At 37.1% G+C, this 15,750-nt stretch overlaps 1 protein-coding gene across 1 annotated transcript; it reads right to left on the bottom strand.

Moving 5' to 3' along the window:
• Window positions 1-546: 546 nt before the first annotated feature.
• LOC117328541 (dehydrogenase/reductase SDR family member 11-like) lies at window positions 547-15,750 on the bottom strand (the record flags this gene model as incomplete). The annotated part of the gene is given in 6 exon segments (XM_033886077.1): window positions 547-954; window positions 6,084-6,149; window positions 8,797-8,886; window positions 9,836-9,965; window positions 11,726-11,820; window positions 15,547-15,750. Coding segments are annotated over 6 exon segments (627 nt in total), but the record flags the coding sequence as incomplete, so codon positions are not given.

Here is a 15,750-nt window from a genome sequence, read left to right as displayed (position 1 = left end):
TGACCCTTCGGGTCAGATGACCTAAAAACTAAGTATAAGGTATTTGTGACAAATTTCATTATTCATTTGAATGTATAACATTGGTTGCTCATAGGATTTTAAAGTTTAATTAATGAACTGATGAATACAACAAATATTAAAACACTACTGAAAATGTGTACTTTTATAAGATTAATTGACAACATTATTTGTCCTCCTTGATACAAATTTTAATGTATTGTTTTGAAACAGTGCTTTGTATCGACTGCGAACACTACAATAATAAGATTATATAGTAGATATGTTTTCTCTATGCATTGTCTGGTGAACAGAGGTATAAAATGATATTTGAATTTGATGACAACAAAGACTTAACGGGGAAACGTATAATGGTAACATGGGACGAAATTAAAACCAACCAAGCTCTGGAGTGGAATGCTGGAAGCAAGGAAGGCGAACGTGGACAGGATTGATTGATTCACTCCTGTAACAACAGTAAGGACTGGTCCCACTTACATTCTCCGTATGGTGTACTCAAAGAATCCTTACACAAAATACAAATAAAAGAACAGTGTCAAGGTGATTTTATTCTAATAATCTTACATTTAACTTTAGCAACCTATATTGATTTAAAAATCAATGTAGAGGTTGATTTTCTGTAGAATTCCCCGAATTGAAGCTGGCTGAATCAAACCAATGGACATGTGACAGGTAAACATCATCTACCTCCGTCAAGTGGCGTTAATTTTTTTTGTAGGTCCTGCAGAAAAAGTCAGCTTCGACAGATATGTCAGCTCAATGAGATTTATTTTCTGTATGCTATATGGTATTATGTAAAGTTACATGTAAATTCGAACTCCAGAGTAAGGTGTACTCCGTTAAATATAACCAGTAATATCATGTAGGCGGAGTCTGGAGGAATGTCCGGATCGTTTACGTGCTCTGCTCCGTAGGACGTAACAAAATATCATGTACCTGTAACACACAGTAGTCATATGTTAACACACAATAGTGACAATACATACGTTAACTCATACCCAAACACTAAACCCGTTAACTCATACCCAAACACTAAACCCGTTAACTCATACCCAAACACTAAACCCGTTAACTCATACCCAAACACTAAACCCGTTAACTCATACCCAAACACTAAACCCGTTAACTCATACCCAAACACTAAACCCGTTAACTCATACCCAAACACTAAACCCGTTAACTCATACCCAAACACTAAACCCGTTAACTCATACCCAAACACTAAACCCGTTAACTCATACCCAAACACTAAACCCGTTAACTCATACCCAAACACTAAACCCGTTAACTCATACCCAAACACTAAACTCGTTAACTCATACCCAAACACTAAACCACTAACGTGTTAAAAATAGTATAACTAGATACCCTGCTCCTCCATGTGTTTTCCCTGAAACAAACTAGAACTGTAAGCCAATGGCTCATTTTTCGACCATGACAGTTAAATGACACGTATTGTTTTTCATCATGGGTCATAACAACGGTAAATTGGATTGAACTTAATGGCACTCAGGGAGACAAGAACATGTGTCTGGAAAGTTTGGTTAAAATCCATAGATGGACGGACCGACATAGACCGACAGGCTGATTCCAGTATAAAATTAACTTCGTTGCGGGGGATATAATGGAGATTATTATACCTTATGTAAGATTCTCGCCTTATTATTGGTCAATTCCTAATCACATGACCTGAAACAATATGCAGTGTCAGAAACAGCGGTCAACATTGCCGTGGGATATTGCAATGTTCCCCGCTCCGCCCGAAAACGCACGATTGTTTCTTACGGAAAATCCCGAACATTGAGAAGGGAGACAATTCTTACAAACGCAACAGTGACACAGACAACTTGTAAACATGAAGCAGACGTTCAAGAGGTTTGCCTCAATATTTGAGGAGGATATCGATAAATTGATATCTATTCGGTATAATAAAATAAATAGTGCCATTGTCTGAGGGGAATATGGAGGTTGTTTCCCATCGAGAACATTATCTTCCCTCGCCTATCGGCTCGGGAAGATAATGTTCCCTCGGGGAAACAATCCTCCATATTCCCCTCAGACAAGGCACTATTTATATACTGCAATACGCTTGACAGATGGGTACAGTTAACTACCTTACGTGGATAATTAACCGTCCATATTACTAGGTATAGTTAACTACCTTACGTGGGTAACTGACCGTCCACATTATTACTAGGTACAGTTAACTACCTCACGTGGGTAACTGACCGTCCACATAATTATTAGGTACAGTTAACTACCTCACGTGGGTAATTAACTCTCCACATTATTACTAGGTACAGTTAACTACCTAACGTGGGTAATTAACCGTCGACATTATTACTAGGTACAGTTAACTACCTCATGTGGATAATTAACCGTCCATATTACTAGGTACAGTCAGAGACCTATAGTATATAGGTCTCTGACTGTACCTAGTAATATGGACGGTTAATTATCCACATGAGGTAGTTAACTGTACCTAGTAATAATGTCGACGGTTAATTACCCACGTTAGGTAGTTAACTGTAGTATATAGGTCTCTGGTACAGTTAACTACCTCACGTGGGTAACTGACCGTCCATATTACTAGGTACAGTTTACTACTTTACGTGGGTAATTAACTGTCCATATTATTACTAGATACAGTTAACTACCTTACGTGGGTAATTGACCGTCCATATTATTACTATGTACAGTTAACTACCTCACGTGGGTAATTGACCGTCCACATTATTATTAGGTACAGTTAACTACCTCACGTGGGTAATTAACCGTCCACATTATTACTAGGTACAGTTAACTACCTCACGTGGGTAATTAACCGTCCACATTATTACTAGGTACAGTTTACTACCTTACGTAAGTAATTGACCGTCCACATTATTACTGTCAGCTTACAGTACACTGACGGTCAGAATTGATAGGTTTGTTATATACCTGGACGTGGCCTGGAGCTCCGATAGCATAAACAATGGAATCCACTACATCATCAGCTTCCAGCGTCTGTAACATACATGTGTTGTGTATGTAGGTTGTATGGGTGTTACGAGATCACATAATTGTACATTCTAGGGGAGATAATCTAACTCCATATGTATATGAGTTATTCCCCTTTGTTGTAATTCTTTTCGTTTGTGAGATACATTTGGTTTCTTTATAAAGACTTGGAACAGAAAAGACGTTTGTTGTTTTGCCTGACGATATCATAATGTAGCGTAAAGCGAGTTCCCCATACCTCACAACAGTACATGGTGGAGAATCCAAAGCGGTTAGTTATGTGACACTGTGCCATTATGTAACTTTTTATTGAATTTTCGCCCGTGTGGCCGGCGAGTTTTACTCGTCGACGGTCACGACTCGCCGGTCAGACCAGAGACATATTGCTGCCATGTGCTTTTTGGCGGGAAATATTTGAAACTTTACTATACTGATAATTTATTACTGATAACTTTTTATGTTGATACTGATATATCAATGGAACGACTACATGTGAATCTAGAAAACATTGGATGTGTTAAATTCACGTCACCAACATTTGTCGGCGATTCGAAGTTTTTGGCCAAGATATCCCTCTAATATGAGATGAGAAGGACGACACTTGTGCTTGCCCGTGCCGTACAATACTAGTTTTATTTTCCAAGGAAAAGAATTCCTTTTTGAATTATAATTACAATGCAATATATGTATCATCATTGAACACACGGATGTCATCTGGTGAAGATGTGTAATAACATGCATGTCATAATTTGTGCAGCGGATGCCAACTTATTCAGTATGCAGTGGCTATATATATGGACCAGATGTGTTTTGAAGTTTTTGTTCCCTGTTGCCTTTTTCACAAGGATAGTTGATCGATGAGATCCTTGTTTATCACCGTTTTCAGAAGAACAGTTCCAGTCTCTAAAGCTTACACAATACAGAACTTTGAACTTTCAAGCAGATGTTTCAAGTGATGAGTGCCTCAATAAAGCAAGATCATAATAAACTTATTTACTCGTAAATTTACAAATATATTGAGAATGGTTAACGTGAGCTATGGTTTAGATTGTCAAAAACAAAAAATTGTGTTCCTTTTATTTAGCCCTTGATTCACTTTTGTTTAAGAATCAATATTGCCTAGATTCTAGCCATATCCAGACAGTTTTATATTGCAAAACATCATTGTTTCCAAATACTATGAATGTTTTCTTAGATTAATTATATCAGAAATACACTATTAATTAAGAGCGAAATCTCTGCTGATATTACTGTGAAAACATGTCATATTGGTTACAATTTATACTAGGATGAGCATATATGTCATTGGATAGATTTAGGATGGTATTATGTTGTATGTCATGTAGTTTGCCATGGAATTCTGTGCTTTGGTATGTATTTAGTAATATTTAGATATTATATTTGTGTTTTAATTGAAGAACCATAAGGCCATGCCGAGATATTTTTCAGCGCGTATATGAAGCTACGGCAAGGCTGATAAGGATAAGTATAAAGCTGGTAGGTTAATGTTATATATTGTTTGATTAGTTGAAAGTTTTATTACGGTTCATTACTCTTATAACTTTTAATCACATGGTCTTAAGACGCAACATGATGATGCTGCAATGATATAAGCAGTTAGTTGAGTAATGCCAGAACAAACTATTTGGATGTCTCTTAAACATGTATCGATATTGTCTTATTGAATCTTGAGCTTGATAGAATGTTACAGAAGTTTAACTTGATATGCTTAGCTGAATATCTAAAGTCATCTGTATGTAAAATCTCTTTCATCTTTGCTATTGTTGTCTGGATGTTGTATGTGTGATCCATATTGAGCTCAATGGAAAGTGCAAGTGTGAGAGTTAGTTTATCAGGAATTGCATTGTATGAGAATGATTTTATACTACCAGGTACATATCATTGATACAAATTATTGGACATTATCTTCTGGTTATAGTACTTTATTTTCAACAATTTTCTAACATTTTCGTAACAGGTCAAATACAGTATATTTATTTGGTTCGATTATTTTTACCTTTTCATCATTTATGATAATCTCGTACACCCATGGTAAAATTGTGTATGCCAAATTTTATTTTGTGGGCGGGATGTTGTGTAGTATGAACACTTAATCTTCCCTCGCCCTATCGGCTCGGGAAGATAATGTTCCCTCGGGGAAACAATCCTCCATATTCCCCTCAGACAAGGCACTATTTATATACTGCAATACGCTTGACAGATGGGTACAGTTAACTACCTTACGTGGATAATTAACCGTCCATATTACTAGGTATAGTTAACTACCTTACGTGGGTAACTGACCGTCCACATTATTACTAGGTACAGTTAACTACCTCACGTGGGTAACTGACCGTCCACATAATTATTAGGTACAGTTAACTACCTCACGTGGGTAATTAACTCTCCACATTATTACTAGGTACAGTTAACTACCTAACGTGGGTAATTAACCGTCGACATTATTACTAGGTACAGTTAACTACCTCATGTGGATAATTAACCGTCCATATTACTAGGTACAGTCAGAGACCTATAGTATATAGGTCTCTGACTGTACCTAGTAATATGGACGGTTAATTATCCACATGAGGTAGTTAACTGTACCTAGTAATAATGTCGACGGTTAATTACCCACGTTAGGTAGTTAACTGTAGTATATAGGTCTCTGGTACAGTTAACTACCTCACGTGGGTAACTGACCGTCCATATTACTAGGTACAGTTTACTACTTTACGTGGGTAATTAACTGTCCATATTATTACTAGATACAGTTAACTACCTTACGTGGGTAATTGACCGTCCATATTATTACTATGTACAGTTAACTACCTCACGTGGGTAATTGACCGTCCACATTATTATTAGGTACAGTTAACTACCTCACGTGGGTAATTAACCGTCCACATTATTACTAGGTACAGTTAACTACCTCACGTGGGTAATTAACCGTCCACATTATTACTAGGTACAGTTTACTACCTTACGTAAGTAATTGACCGTCCACATTATTACTGTCAGCTTACAGTACACTGACGGTCAGAATTGATAGGTTTGTTATATACCTGGACGTGGCCTGGAGCTCCGATAGCATAAACAATGGAATCCACTACATCATCAGCTTCCAGCGTCTGTAACATACATGTGTTGTGTATGTAGGTTGTATGGGTGTTACGAGATCACATAATTGTACATTCTAGGGGAGATAATCTAACTCCATATGTATATGAGTTATTCCCCTTTGTTGTAATTCTTTTCGTTTGTGAGATACATTTGGTTTCTTTATAAAGACTTGGAACAGAAAAGACGTTTGTTGTTTTGCCTGACGATATCATAATGTAGCGTAAAGCGAGTTCCCCATACCTCACAACAGTACATGGTGGAGAATCCAAAGCGGTTAGTTATGTGACACTGTGCCATTATGTAACTTTTTATTGAATTTTCGCCCGTGTGGCCGGCGAGTTTTACTCGTCGACGGTCACGACTCGCCGGTCAGACCAGAGACATATTGCTGCCATGTGCTTTTTGGCGGGAAATATTTGAAACTTTACTATACTGATAATTTATTACTGATAACTTTTTTATGTTGATACTGATATATCAATGGAACGACTACATGTGAATCTAGAAAACATTGGATGTGTTAAATTCACGTCACCAACATTTGTCGGCGATTCGAAGTTTTTGGCCAAGATATCCCTCTAATATGAGATGAGAAGGACGACACTTGTGCTTGCCCGTGCCGTACAATACTAGTTTTATTTTCCAAGGAAAAGAATTCCTTTTTGAATTATAATTACAATGCAATATATGTATCATCATTGAACACACGGATGTCATCTGGTGAAGATGTGTAATAACATGCATGTCATAATTTGTGCAGCGGATGCCAACTTATTCAGTATGCAGTGGCTATATATATGGACCAGATGTGTTTTGAAGTTTTTGTTCCCTGTTGCCTTTTTCACAAGGATAGTTGATCGATGAGATCCTTGTTTATCACCGTTTTCAGAAGAACAGTTCCAGTCTCTAAAGCTTACACAATACAGAACTTTGAACTTTCAAGCAGATGTTTCAAGTGATGAGTGCCTCAATAAAGCAAGATCATAATAAACTTATTTACTCGTAAATTTACAAATATATTGAGAATGGTTAACGTGAGCTATGGTTTAGATTGTCAAAAACAAAAAATTGTGTTCCTTTTATTTAGCCCTTGATTCACTTTTGTTTAAGAATCAATATTGCCTAGATTCTAGCCATATCCAGACAGTTTTATATTGCAAAACATCATTGTTTCCAAATACTATGAATGTTTTCTTAGATTAATTATATCAGAAATACACTATTAATTAAGAGCGAAATCTCTGCTGATATTACTGTGAAAACATGTCATATTGGTTACAATTTATACTAGGATGAGCATATATGTCATTGGATAGATTTAGGATGGTATTATGTTGTATGTCATGTAGTTTGCCATGGAATTCTGTGCTTTGGTATGTATTTAGTAATATTTAGATATTATATTTGTGTTTTAATTGAAGAACCATAAGGCCATGCCGAGATATTTTTCAGCGCGTATATGAAGCTACGGCAAGGCTGATAAGGATAAGTATAAAGCTGGTAGGTTAATGTTATATATTGTTTGATTAGTTGAAAGTTTTATTACGGTTCATTACTCTTATAACTTTTAATCACATGGTCTTAAGACGCAACATGATGATGCTGCAATGATATAAGCAGTTAGTTGAGTAATGCCAGAACAAACTATTTGGATGTCTCTTAAACATGTATCGATATTGTCTTATTGAATCTTGAGCTTGATAGAATGTTACAGAAGTTTAACTTGATATGCTTAGCTGAATATCTAAAGTCATCTGTATGTAAAATCTCTTTCATCTTTGCTATTGTTGTCTGGATGTTGTATGTGTGATCCATATTGAGCTCAATGGAAAGTGCAAGTGTGAGAGTTAGTTATCAGGAATTGCATTGTATGAGAATGATTTTTATACTACCAGGTACATATCATTGATACAAATTATTGGACATTATCTTCTGGTTATAGTACTTTATTTTCAACAATTTTCTAACATTTTCGTAACAGGTCAAATACAGTATATTTATTTGGTTCGATTATTTTTACCTTTTCATCATTTATGATAATCTCGTACACCCATGGTAAAATTGTGTATGCCAAATTTTATTTTGTGGGCGGGGATGTTGTGTATGTAGGTTGTATGGGTGTTACGAGATCACATAATTGTACAGTCTAGGGGAGATAATCTAACTCCATATGTATATGAGTTATTCCCCTTTGTTGTAATTCTTTTCGTTTGTGAGATACATTTGGTTTCTTTATAAAGACTTGGAACAGAAAAGACGTTTGTTGTTTTGCCTGACGATATCATAATGTAGCGTAAAGCGAGTTCCCCATACCTCACAACAGTACACGTGTATATATAGAAATGTAGACAAAGGTGTATACTTAATATGTACTTTAATTAGTTCCACTTACCACACACTCTTTTAAGAATGTTGATGAATAGACATTTATGGTAGAAAATAAGATGAAATAACACAACTTCTATAGTCAAACGAGTAATGTTTGACTTGCCTCCCTTTCACACTGGCACAACATGGCATGCTACGGGGTAGGAGATTTATTTCTGTACACTTCGAAAGGTTAGTGAACTGATCAAATATAAAAGAAACTGGTCCCAAGAATAGATTCAAGTCCTGTTAAACAAGTAAATAATTTGAAATTAATATTGTCATTACCTTATAAGCAGTACAAATCTCGTCTCCTTTGCTCATGTCCTTGAACATCCTCCCCTGGAACTCCGTGTAGACCATCCCTGGGCTGATACCCTATGGAATAATTAGTACATCTGTGTAAATGATCATCCTATCTCATTACACACTCCCGGTTTTTAGTGATTTTGTTCAGTTTCCCGGCGTCAAAATATTTTAGCATTGGGAAGTACGCACGCTTTTTGTACCACGGGCACCTGAGAATGTGTTACAGTCTATGTAAATGGACTCCCCAAGAGTGTATAGCACATTTTCAGACGTTTTTGGGGCTAGATTAATATTCGGTAAATACAAATATATCATGAGTGTCAGTGCAATAGTCCGACACGAGGTTTGTTTTTTTCTTTTTTTTTTTGTTTAACGTCCTATTAACAGCCAGGGTCATTTAAGGACGTGCCAGGCTTTGAAGGTGGAGGAAAGCCGGAGTACCCGGAGAAAAACCACCGGCCTACGGTCAGTACCAGGCAACTGCCCCACGTAGGTTTCGAACTCGCAACCCATAGGTGGAGGGCTAGTGATAAAGTGTCGGGACACCTTAACCACTCGGCCACCGCGGCCCCTGACACGAGGTACTGGTAATCGACCGTTGTTCTCTTGCACGAGGCCGAACATATTAAAGTTCGAAAGACAAAAAAAAAATGGAATGATTTAATCGCTGGTTTAATAAAACAGTTATAGTATGGGTATTTCCTACAAACCATACCATAATTGTATAATATACCTTATGAATAGAGTTAAGCAAAATCAAACGCATTATTTAATAAAACCTAGTAATGAACACCGGGGTGTGATTTTTACCGAATTTTAATCTAGTCCCCAAAACGTCTGAAACAATTTTTTTTACGTTTAGATTGTGTTCATAGCGAGGCAAGGAAATTGTGGAGTCATTCAATGATCACTCTCAAGTGTCCTCTCGCTACTACTGGGACATACACCCCGCCTGATCAAAAATAATTACGACACAACCTGTCCTTAAAACTGGCTAATGCTGTCAAGTGAAACATACCGTGACCCTGATATGAGATTTAAGATCATTGAGTTCCTGTCGTAGACACTCAGTCAAAGCTGTTACCATGAACTTGGTGGCAGTGTAGAAATGCCCAGGACTACTGTGGATAATTCGATGACCAGACATACTGTAAGAAACGCAAAGGAAAGAGATGATCTTTATAGGTTCCATGTTCCATGATCTTCTCTCTATTTTTCTCTTCTCTCTTTTTCCCTTTTATAAATCTGATAACATGAACATATGGAACCTAATCTACTCCTATAACATAAGAGGCCGCTGGTCGGCTCTTTTTCTATCGGATATTATTTTGCCGACTGCGGCGCTTGTCAAAAGTATCTCGCCGTGTAAAACCTCTAACATTGTTGGAGTAAACATTGTTGGAGTAGAACCTAATCGTGAAGTTTGAGAAACATTCCTCCAGTACTTTTCAATTGTGGATCTTCAAGATAGCCGCCTGTCGGCAATTGTGTCTTTCTAATAAAATCTAAATTCGAATTGCAAAACTAGGGACCAAGGGGAACATAAACACGAAGTTTGAAGAATATCCCTCCAGTACTTTTCAAGAAACAGCGATAACAAACTTCAATTGTCATAATCCAAGATGGCAGTCTGTCCGGCTATTTTGTTTTCTGATCATGTACCAACAAAATGAGTGTGAGGTTCGGACAGTATATGACCTTAATGAGTGCAGCACGAGTTGCATGTAAACATGCGTGGCATGGTTCCTGTTTCTCCCCGTCAATATGGGGCGCCGTTTTACTATTTATTCCCATTTGGTGATATCACCTATTCAATCAGTGATATCACCTATTCGAATAGGTGATATCACCAATTCATTTTTCAAATAAGTGATATCACCTATTCGAATAGGTGATATCACTTAATGAAACGAATAGGTGATATCACTTATTCGAATAGGTGATATCACTCATTCGAATAGGTGATATCACCAATTGGAATAGGTGATATCACTTAAAAATATTCTTAAGTGATATCACATATTTGAATAGGTGATATCACCCATTCGAATAGGTGATATCACTTATAAAATTCTTAAGTTATATCATCTATTCGAATGAGTGATATCACCTATACGAATAGGTGATATCACTTATGAAATTTTATAAGTGATATCACCTATTCGAATTGGTGATATCACCTATTCGAATGAGTGATATCACCTATTCAATCAGTGATATCACCTATTCGAATAGGTGATATCACCAATTCATTTTTCAAATAAGTGATATCACCTATTCGTTTCATTAAGTGATATCACCTATTCGAATTGGTGATATCACCTATTCGTTTCAATAAGTGATATCACCTATTCGAATGAGTGATATCACCTATTCGAATGGGTGATATCACCTATTCGTTTCAATAAGTGATATCACCTATTCGAATAGGTGATATCACTTTAAAAAGTTCTTAAGTGATATCACCTATTTGAATAGGTGATATCACTCATTTGAATAGGTGATATCACCAAATGGGAATAAATAGTAAAACGGCGCCCCATACGTCAAAGACTTAAACACGAGGGAAACAACAGAAGGTAGTTATAACAAGTCAGTAACAACACGTACATAACGTAGGTGTTCAGGAACCCAGGTGAAAAGGTGAATATAAGTATTCTACAAACCTGGATGGACATTTAGCAAGGGACACGTAGTAAGATAGCCAGTGTGTTGTATTGGTATGGCTCGGAAAGTAAAGGTGACGTGAAGAAATAACAAGTACAAACAATCTTAAAAGGTTGTTGTGTTGAGGATCCGTTGGGTTTGAGAGAATTAATACGATTTGAGGTAAAATACTGGAGTGGAGATATTAGTGTGTTGGACCTATATACATTACTTATCCCTATTCTTCAATACCATGACGCACCTGTTGAGGAGAATGAGGTGACCATCGTCTATTCCTTTCTCTCGCATCTGTTTGACAGCCTCTCTGGAACATATTGCCAGGCCAAGCACATTCACCTAATTTATAGAAGATAAAGCAAACCTCACTTGAAGACAAGTATATTTATTTCAAGCAAACCTCATTTTAAACAAGTATATTTTTTCAAGAAAACCTCACATTACATGTATAACAAATGTATAATATTTATTTCAAGCAAGCCTCAAATTATTAAAAATATATCTATTTCAAGTAATCATGATAATTGTTTATATTTTCATTTGCTCGGCCACCATATAACCTTACCAAACAAAATAGAAAGTAAGCCCGATTGATCAGTGTAACCCGTGTAAAAGGACCGGGTCGGTGTGGTTTGATAATGTCTCTGTCACTATGCTGACGGAGCATGTTTCTTTGACTAAACACGGAGGTCTCATATGTCTTCGGTGTCGAATGGACTTGACTGACCGCCGTCGGCTAAGTAACCAAAACGGTTAGAGTTGGGTTCCGGGGCCCAAAAACTAACGTAGTTATGTTGTATAAAAAAGATTAAATATATTGATAAAATGTTGCAAGAGAAATTTGTTTTTGTGTATTTATTTCTACGAACAATGTTTTTGCCGGGAACGGTCGCATGTATTTGGGACAGGTTGAATATAAAAGCGACTGAAATTTATAACGGAAATATAAATGTAAATCTGTCTTCTTTGGAAAGTTATGGTCCTATAATTCTCACAGACAAATTAATCATAACACGTTTTTTGTCTGCAACCCGGTGGGAATTATAGGTCGAAAACTTTCCAAGGGAGGCAGTTCAATACTTAAGTAGTTAATATCAGAACAAAAGTGCGGTGGGTGAATATCGGCTAGGATCACAAGATATGATGAATATCGGTTAGGATCACAACATATGATTGGTATCGGTTTGGATCACAACATATGATGAATATCGGCTAGGATCACAACATATGATAATTATCGGCTAGGATCACCACTTATGATGACTTTCGGCTAGGATCACAACATATGGTGAATATCGGCTAGGATAACAACATATGATGACTTTCGGCTAGGATCACAACATATGATGACTTTCGGCTACAGTCACAACATATGAATATCGGCTAGGATCACAACATATGATGAATATCGGCTAGGATCACAACATATGGTGAATATCGGCTAGGATCACAACATATGATGAATATCGGCTAGGATAACAACATATGATGATTATCGGCTAGGATCACCACTTATGATGACTTTCGGCTAGGATCACAACATATGATGAATATCGGTTAGGATCACAACATATGATGAATATCGGCTGGGATCACAACATATGATGAATATCGGCTATAGGATAACAACATATGGTGACTTTCGGCTAGGATCACAACATATGATGAATATCGGCTAGGATCACAACATATGATGAATATCGGCTAGGATCACAACATATGATGAATATCGGCTAGGATCATAAAATATGATGAATATCGGCTAGGATCACAACATATGATGAATATCGGTTAGGATCACAACATATGATGAATATCGGCTAGGATCATAACATATGATGAATATTGACGAAGATCACAACATATGATGAATATCGGCTAGGATCACAACATATGATTATTATCGGTAAGGATCACAACATATGGTGAATATCGGCTAGGATAACAACATATGGTGACTTTCGGCTAGGATCACAACATATGATGAATATCGGCTAGGATCATAACATATGATGACTTTCGGCTAGGATCACAACATATGAATATCGGCTAGGATCACAACATATGATTAATATCGGTAAGGATCACAACATATGGTGAATATCGGCTAGGATAACAACATATGATGAATATCGGCTAGGATCACAACATATGATGAATATCGGCTAGGATCACAACATATGGTGAATATCGGTTAGGATCACAACATATGATGAATATCGGCTAGGATAACAACATATGATAATTATCGGCTAGGATCACCACTTATGATGACTTTCGGCTAGGATCACAACATATGATGAATATCGGCTAGGATAACAACATATGATGACTTTCGGCTAGGATCACAACATATGATTATTATCGGTAAGGATCACAACATATGGTGAATATCGGCTAGGATAACAACATATGGTGACTTTCGGCTAGGATCACAACATATGATGAATATCGGCTAGGATCATAACATATGATGACTTTCGGCTAGGATCACAACATATGAATATCGGCTAGGATCACAACATATGATTAATATCGGTAAGGATCACAACATATGGTGAATATCGGCTAGGATAACAACATATGATGAATATCGGCTAGGATCACAACATATGATGAATATCGGCTAGGATCACAACATATGGTGAATATCGGTTAGGATCACAACATATGATGAATATCGGCTAGGATAACAACATATGATAATTATCGGCTAGGATCACCACTTATGATGCCTTTCGGCTAGGATCACAACATATGATGAATATCGGCTAGGATAACAACATATGATGACTTTCGGCTAGGATCACAACATATGATGACTTTCGGCTACAGTCACAACATATGAATATCGGCTAGGATCACAACATATGATGAATATCGGCTAGGATCACAACATATGGTGAATATCGGCTAGGATCACAACATATGATGAATATCGGCTAGGATAACAACATATGATGATTATCGGCTAGGATCACCACTTATGATGACTTTCGGCTAGGATCACAACATATGATGAATATCGGTTAGGATCACAACATATGATGAATATCGGCTGGGATCACAACATATGATGAATATCGGCTATAGGATAACAACATATGGTGACTTTCGGCTAGGATCACAACATATGATGAATATCGGCTAGGATCACAACATATGATGAATATCGGCTAGGATCATAAAATATGATGAATATCGGCTAGGATCACAACATATGATGAATATCGGTTAGGATCACAACATATGATGAATATCGGCTAGGATCATAACATATGATGAATATTGACTAAGATCACAACATATGATGAATATCGGCTAGGATCACAACATATGATTATTATCGGTAAGGATCACAACATATGGTGAATATCGGTTAGGATCACAACATATGGTGAATATTGGCTAGGATCACAACATTTGATCAATATTGACTAGGATCACAACATATGAACCAATGCCCTTCTTGCACAAACTTCATGGCTTGGCATACCAAGTAGAGTTAATGTGCGCTATACATCTCTAAGGGACACACTGTTGCCATGTGGCACAAATACCAGACAAATGTATGTCATAACGTTAGGTCAAGAGTAACCATTTTGTCAAATCTAACAAAGACAAAACACGAATACGTTACCCAAAACGTCATATGCCAAGTGGAACAGACTAGAGACAACGGGCTGTTGTCACTCGGAGAGAAAGCTTAGATACCAGGGAAACCGATATTGTGTAAATAGAGAGGTAATTGATACGTCGTGTGCTAGATAACATGTAGTTAAAACACGCTAGTGACATATATCATTATGTCGTGATACAGACTAGGGTTAAATGTCATATGACCTGCATCACGTGACATCTACCATGTAATTAAGACAGAAGTCTTCGATATCTTATTGTGCCGTGTTACAGAATAGAGATAGATGGCATATGACCTACATCACGTGACATCTACCATGTTATTAAGACAGAAATCGTCTATATCTTATTGTGCCGCGTTACAGACTAGGGATAGATGTCATGTGACGTACATCATGTGACATAAACCTACAGTGAGGTACCTACATCCAACATTTCCCGCCATTGTTGTGTACTGCCTGTCAGGATCGGGGAGTCGTGTGAAAGACCAGCATTACTGACACATATATCAACGCTTCCAAAATCGGCCTTGATCTTCGCGAACATGTCCAAGACCTCCTCCTCCTTTGTGATGTCACACTTGATGGCCGTCAGAGTGCCTTTCTCGGTCTTCAACTCTTCCGCCAAGTC

The sequence above is a fragment of the Pecten maximus genome, chromosome 1 (assembly GCF_902652985.1).
Source record: "Pecten maximus chromosome 1, xPecMax1.1, whole genome shotgun sequence".
Taxonomy (NCBI): domain Eukaryota; kingdom Metazoa; phylum Mollusca; class Bivalvia; order Pectinida; family Pectinidae; genus Pecten; species Pecten maximus.
This window is presented reverse-complemented; position numbering and strand designations above follow the sequence as displayed.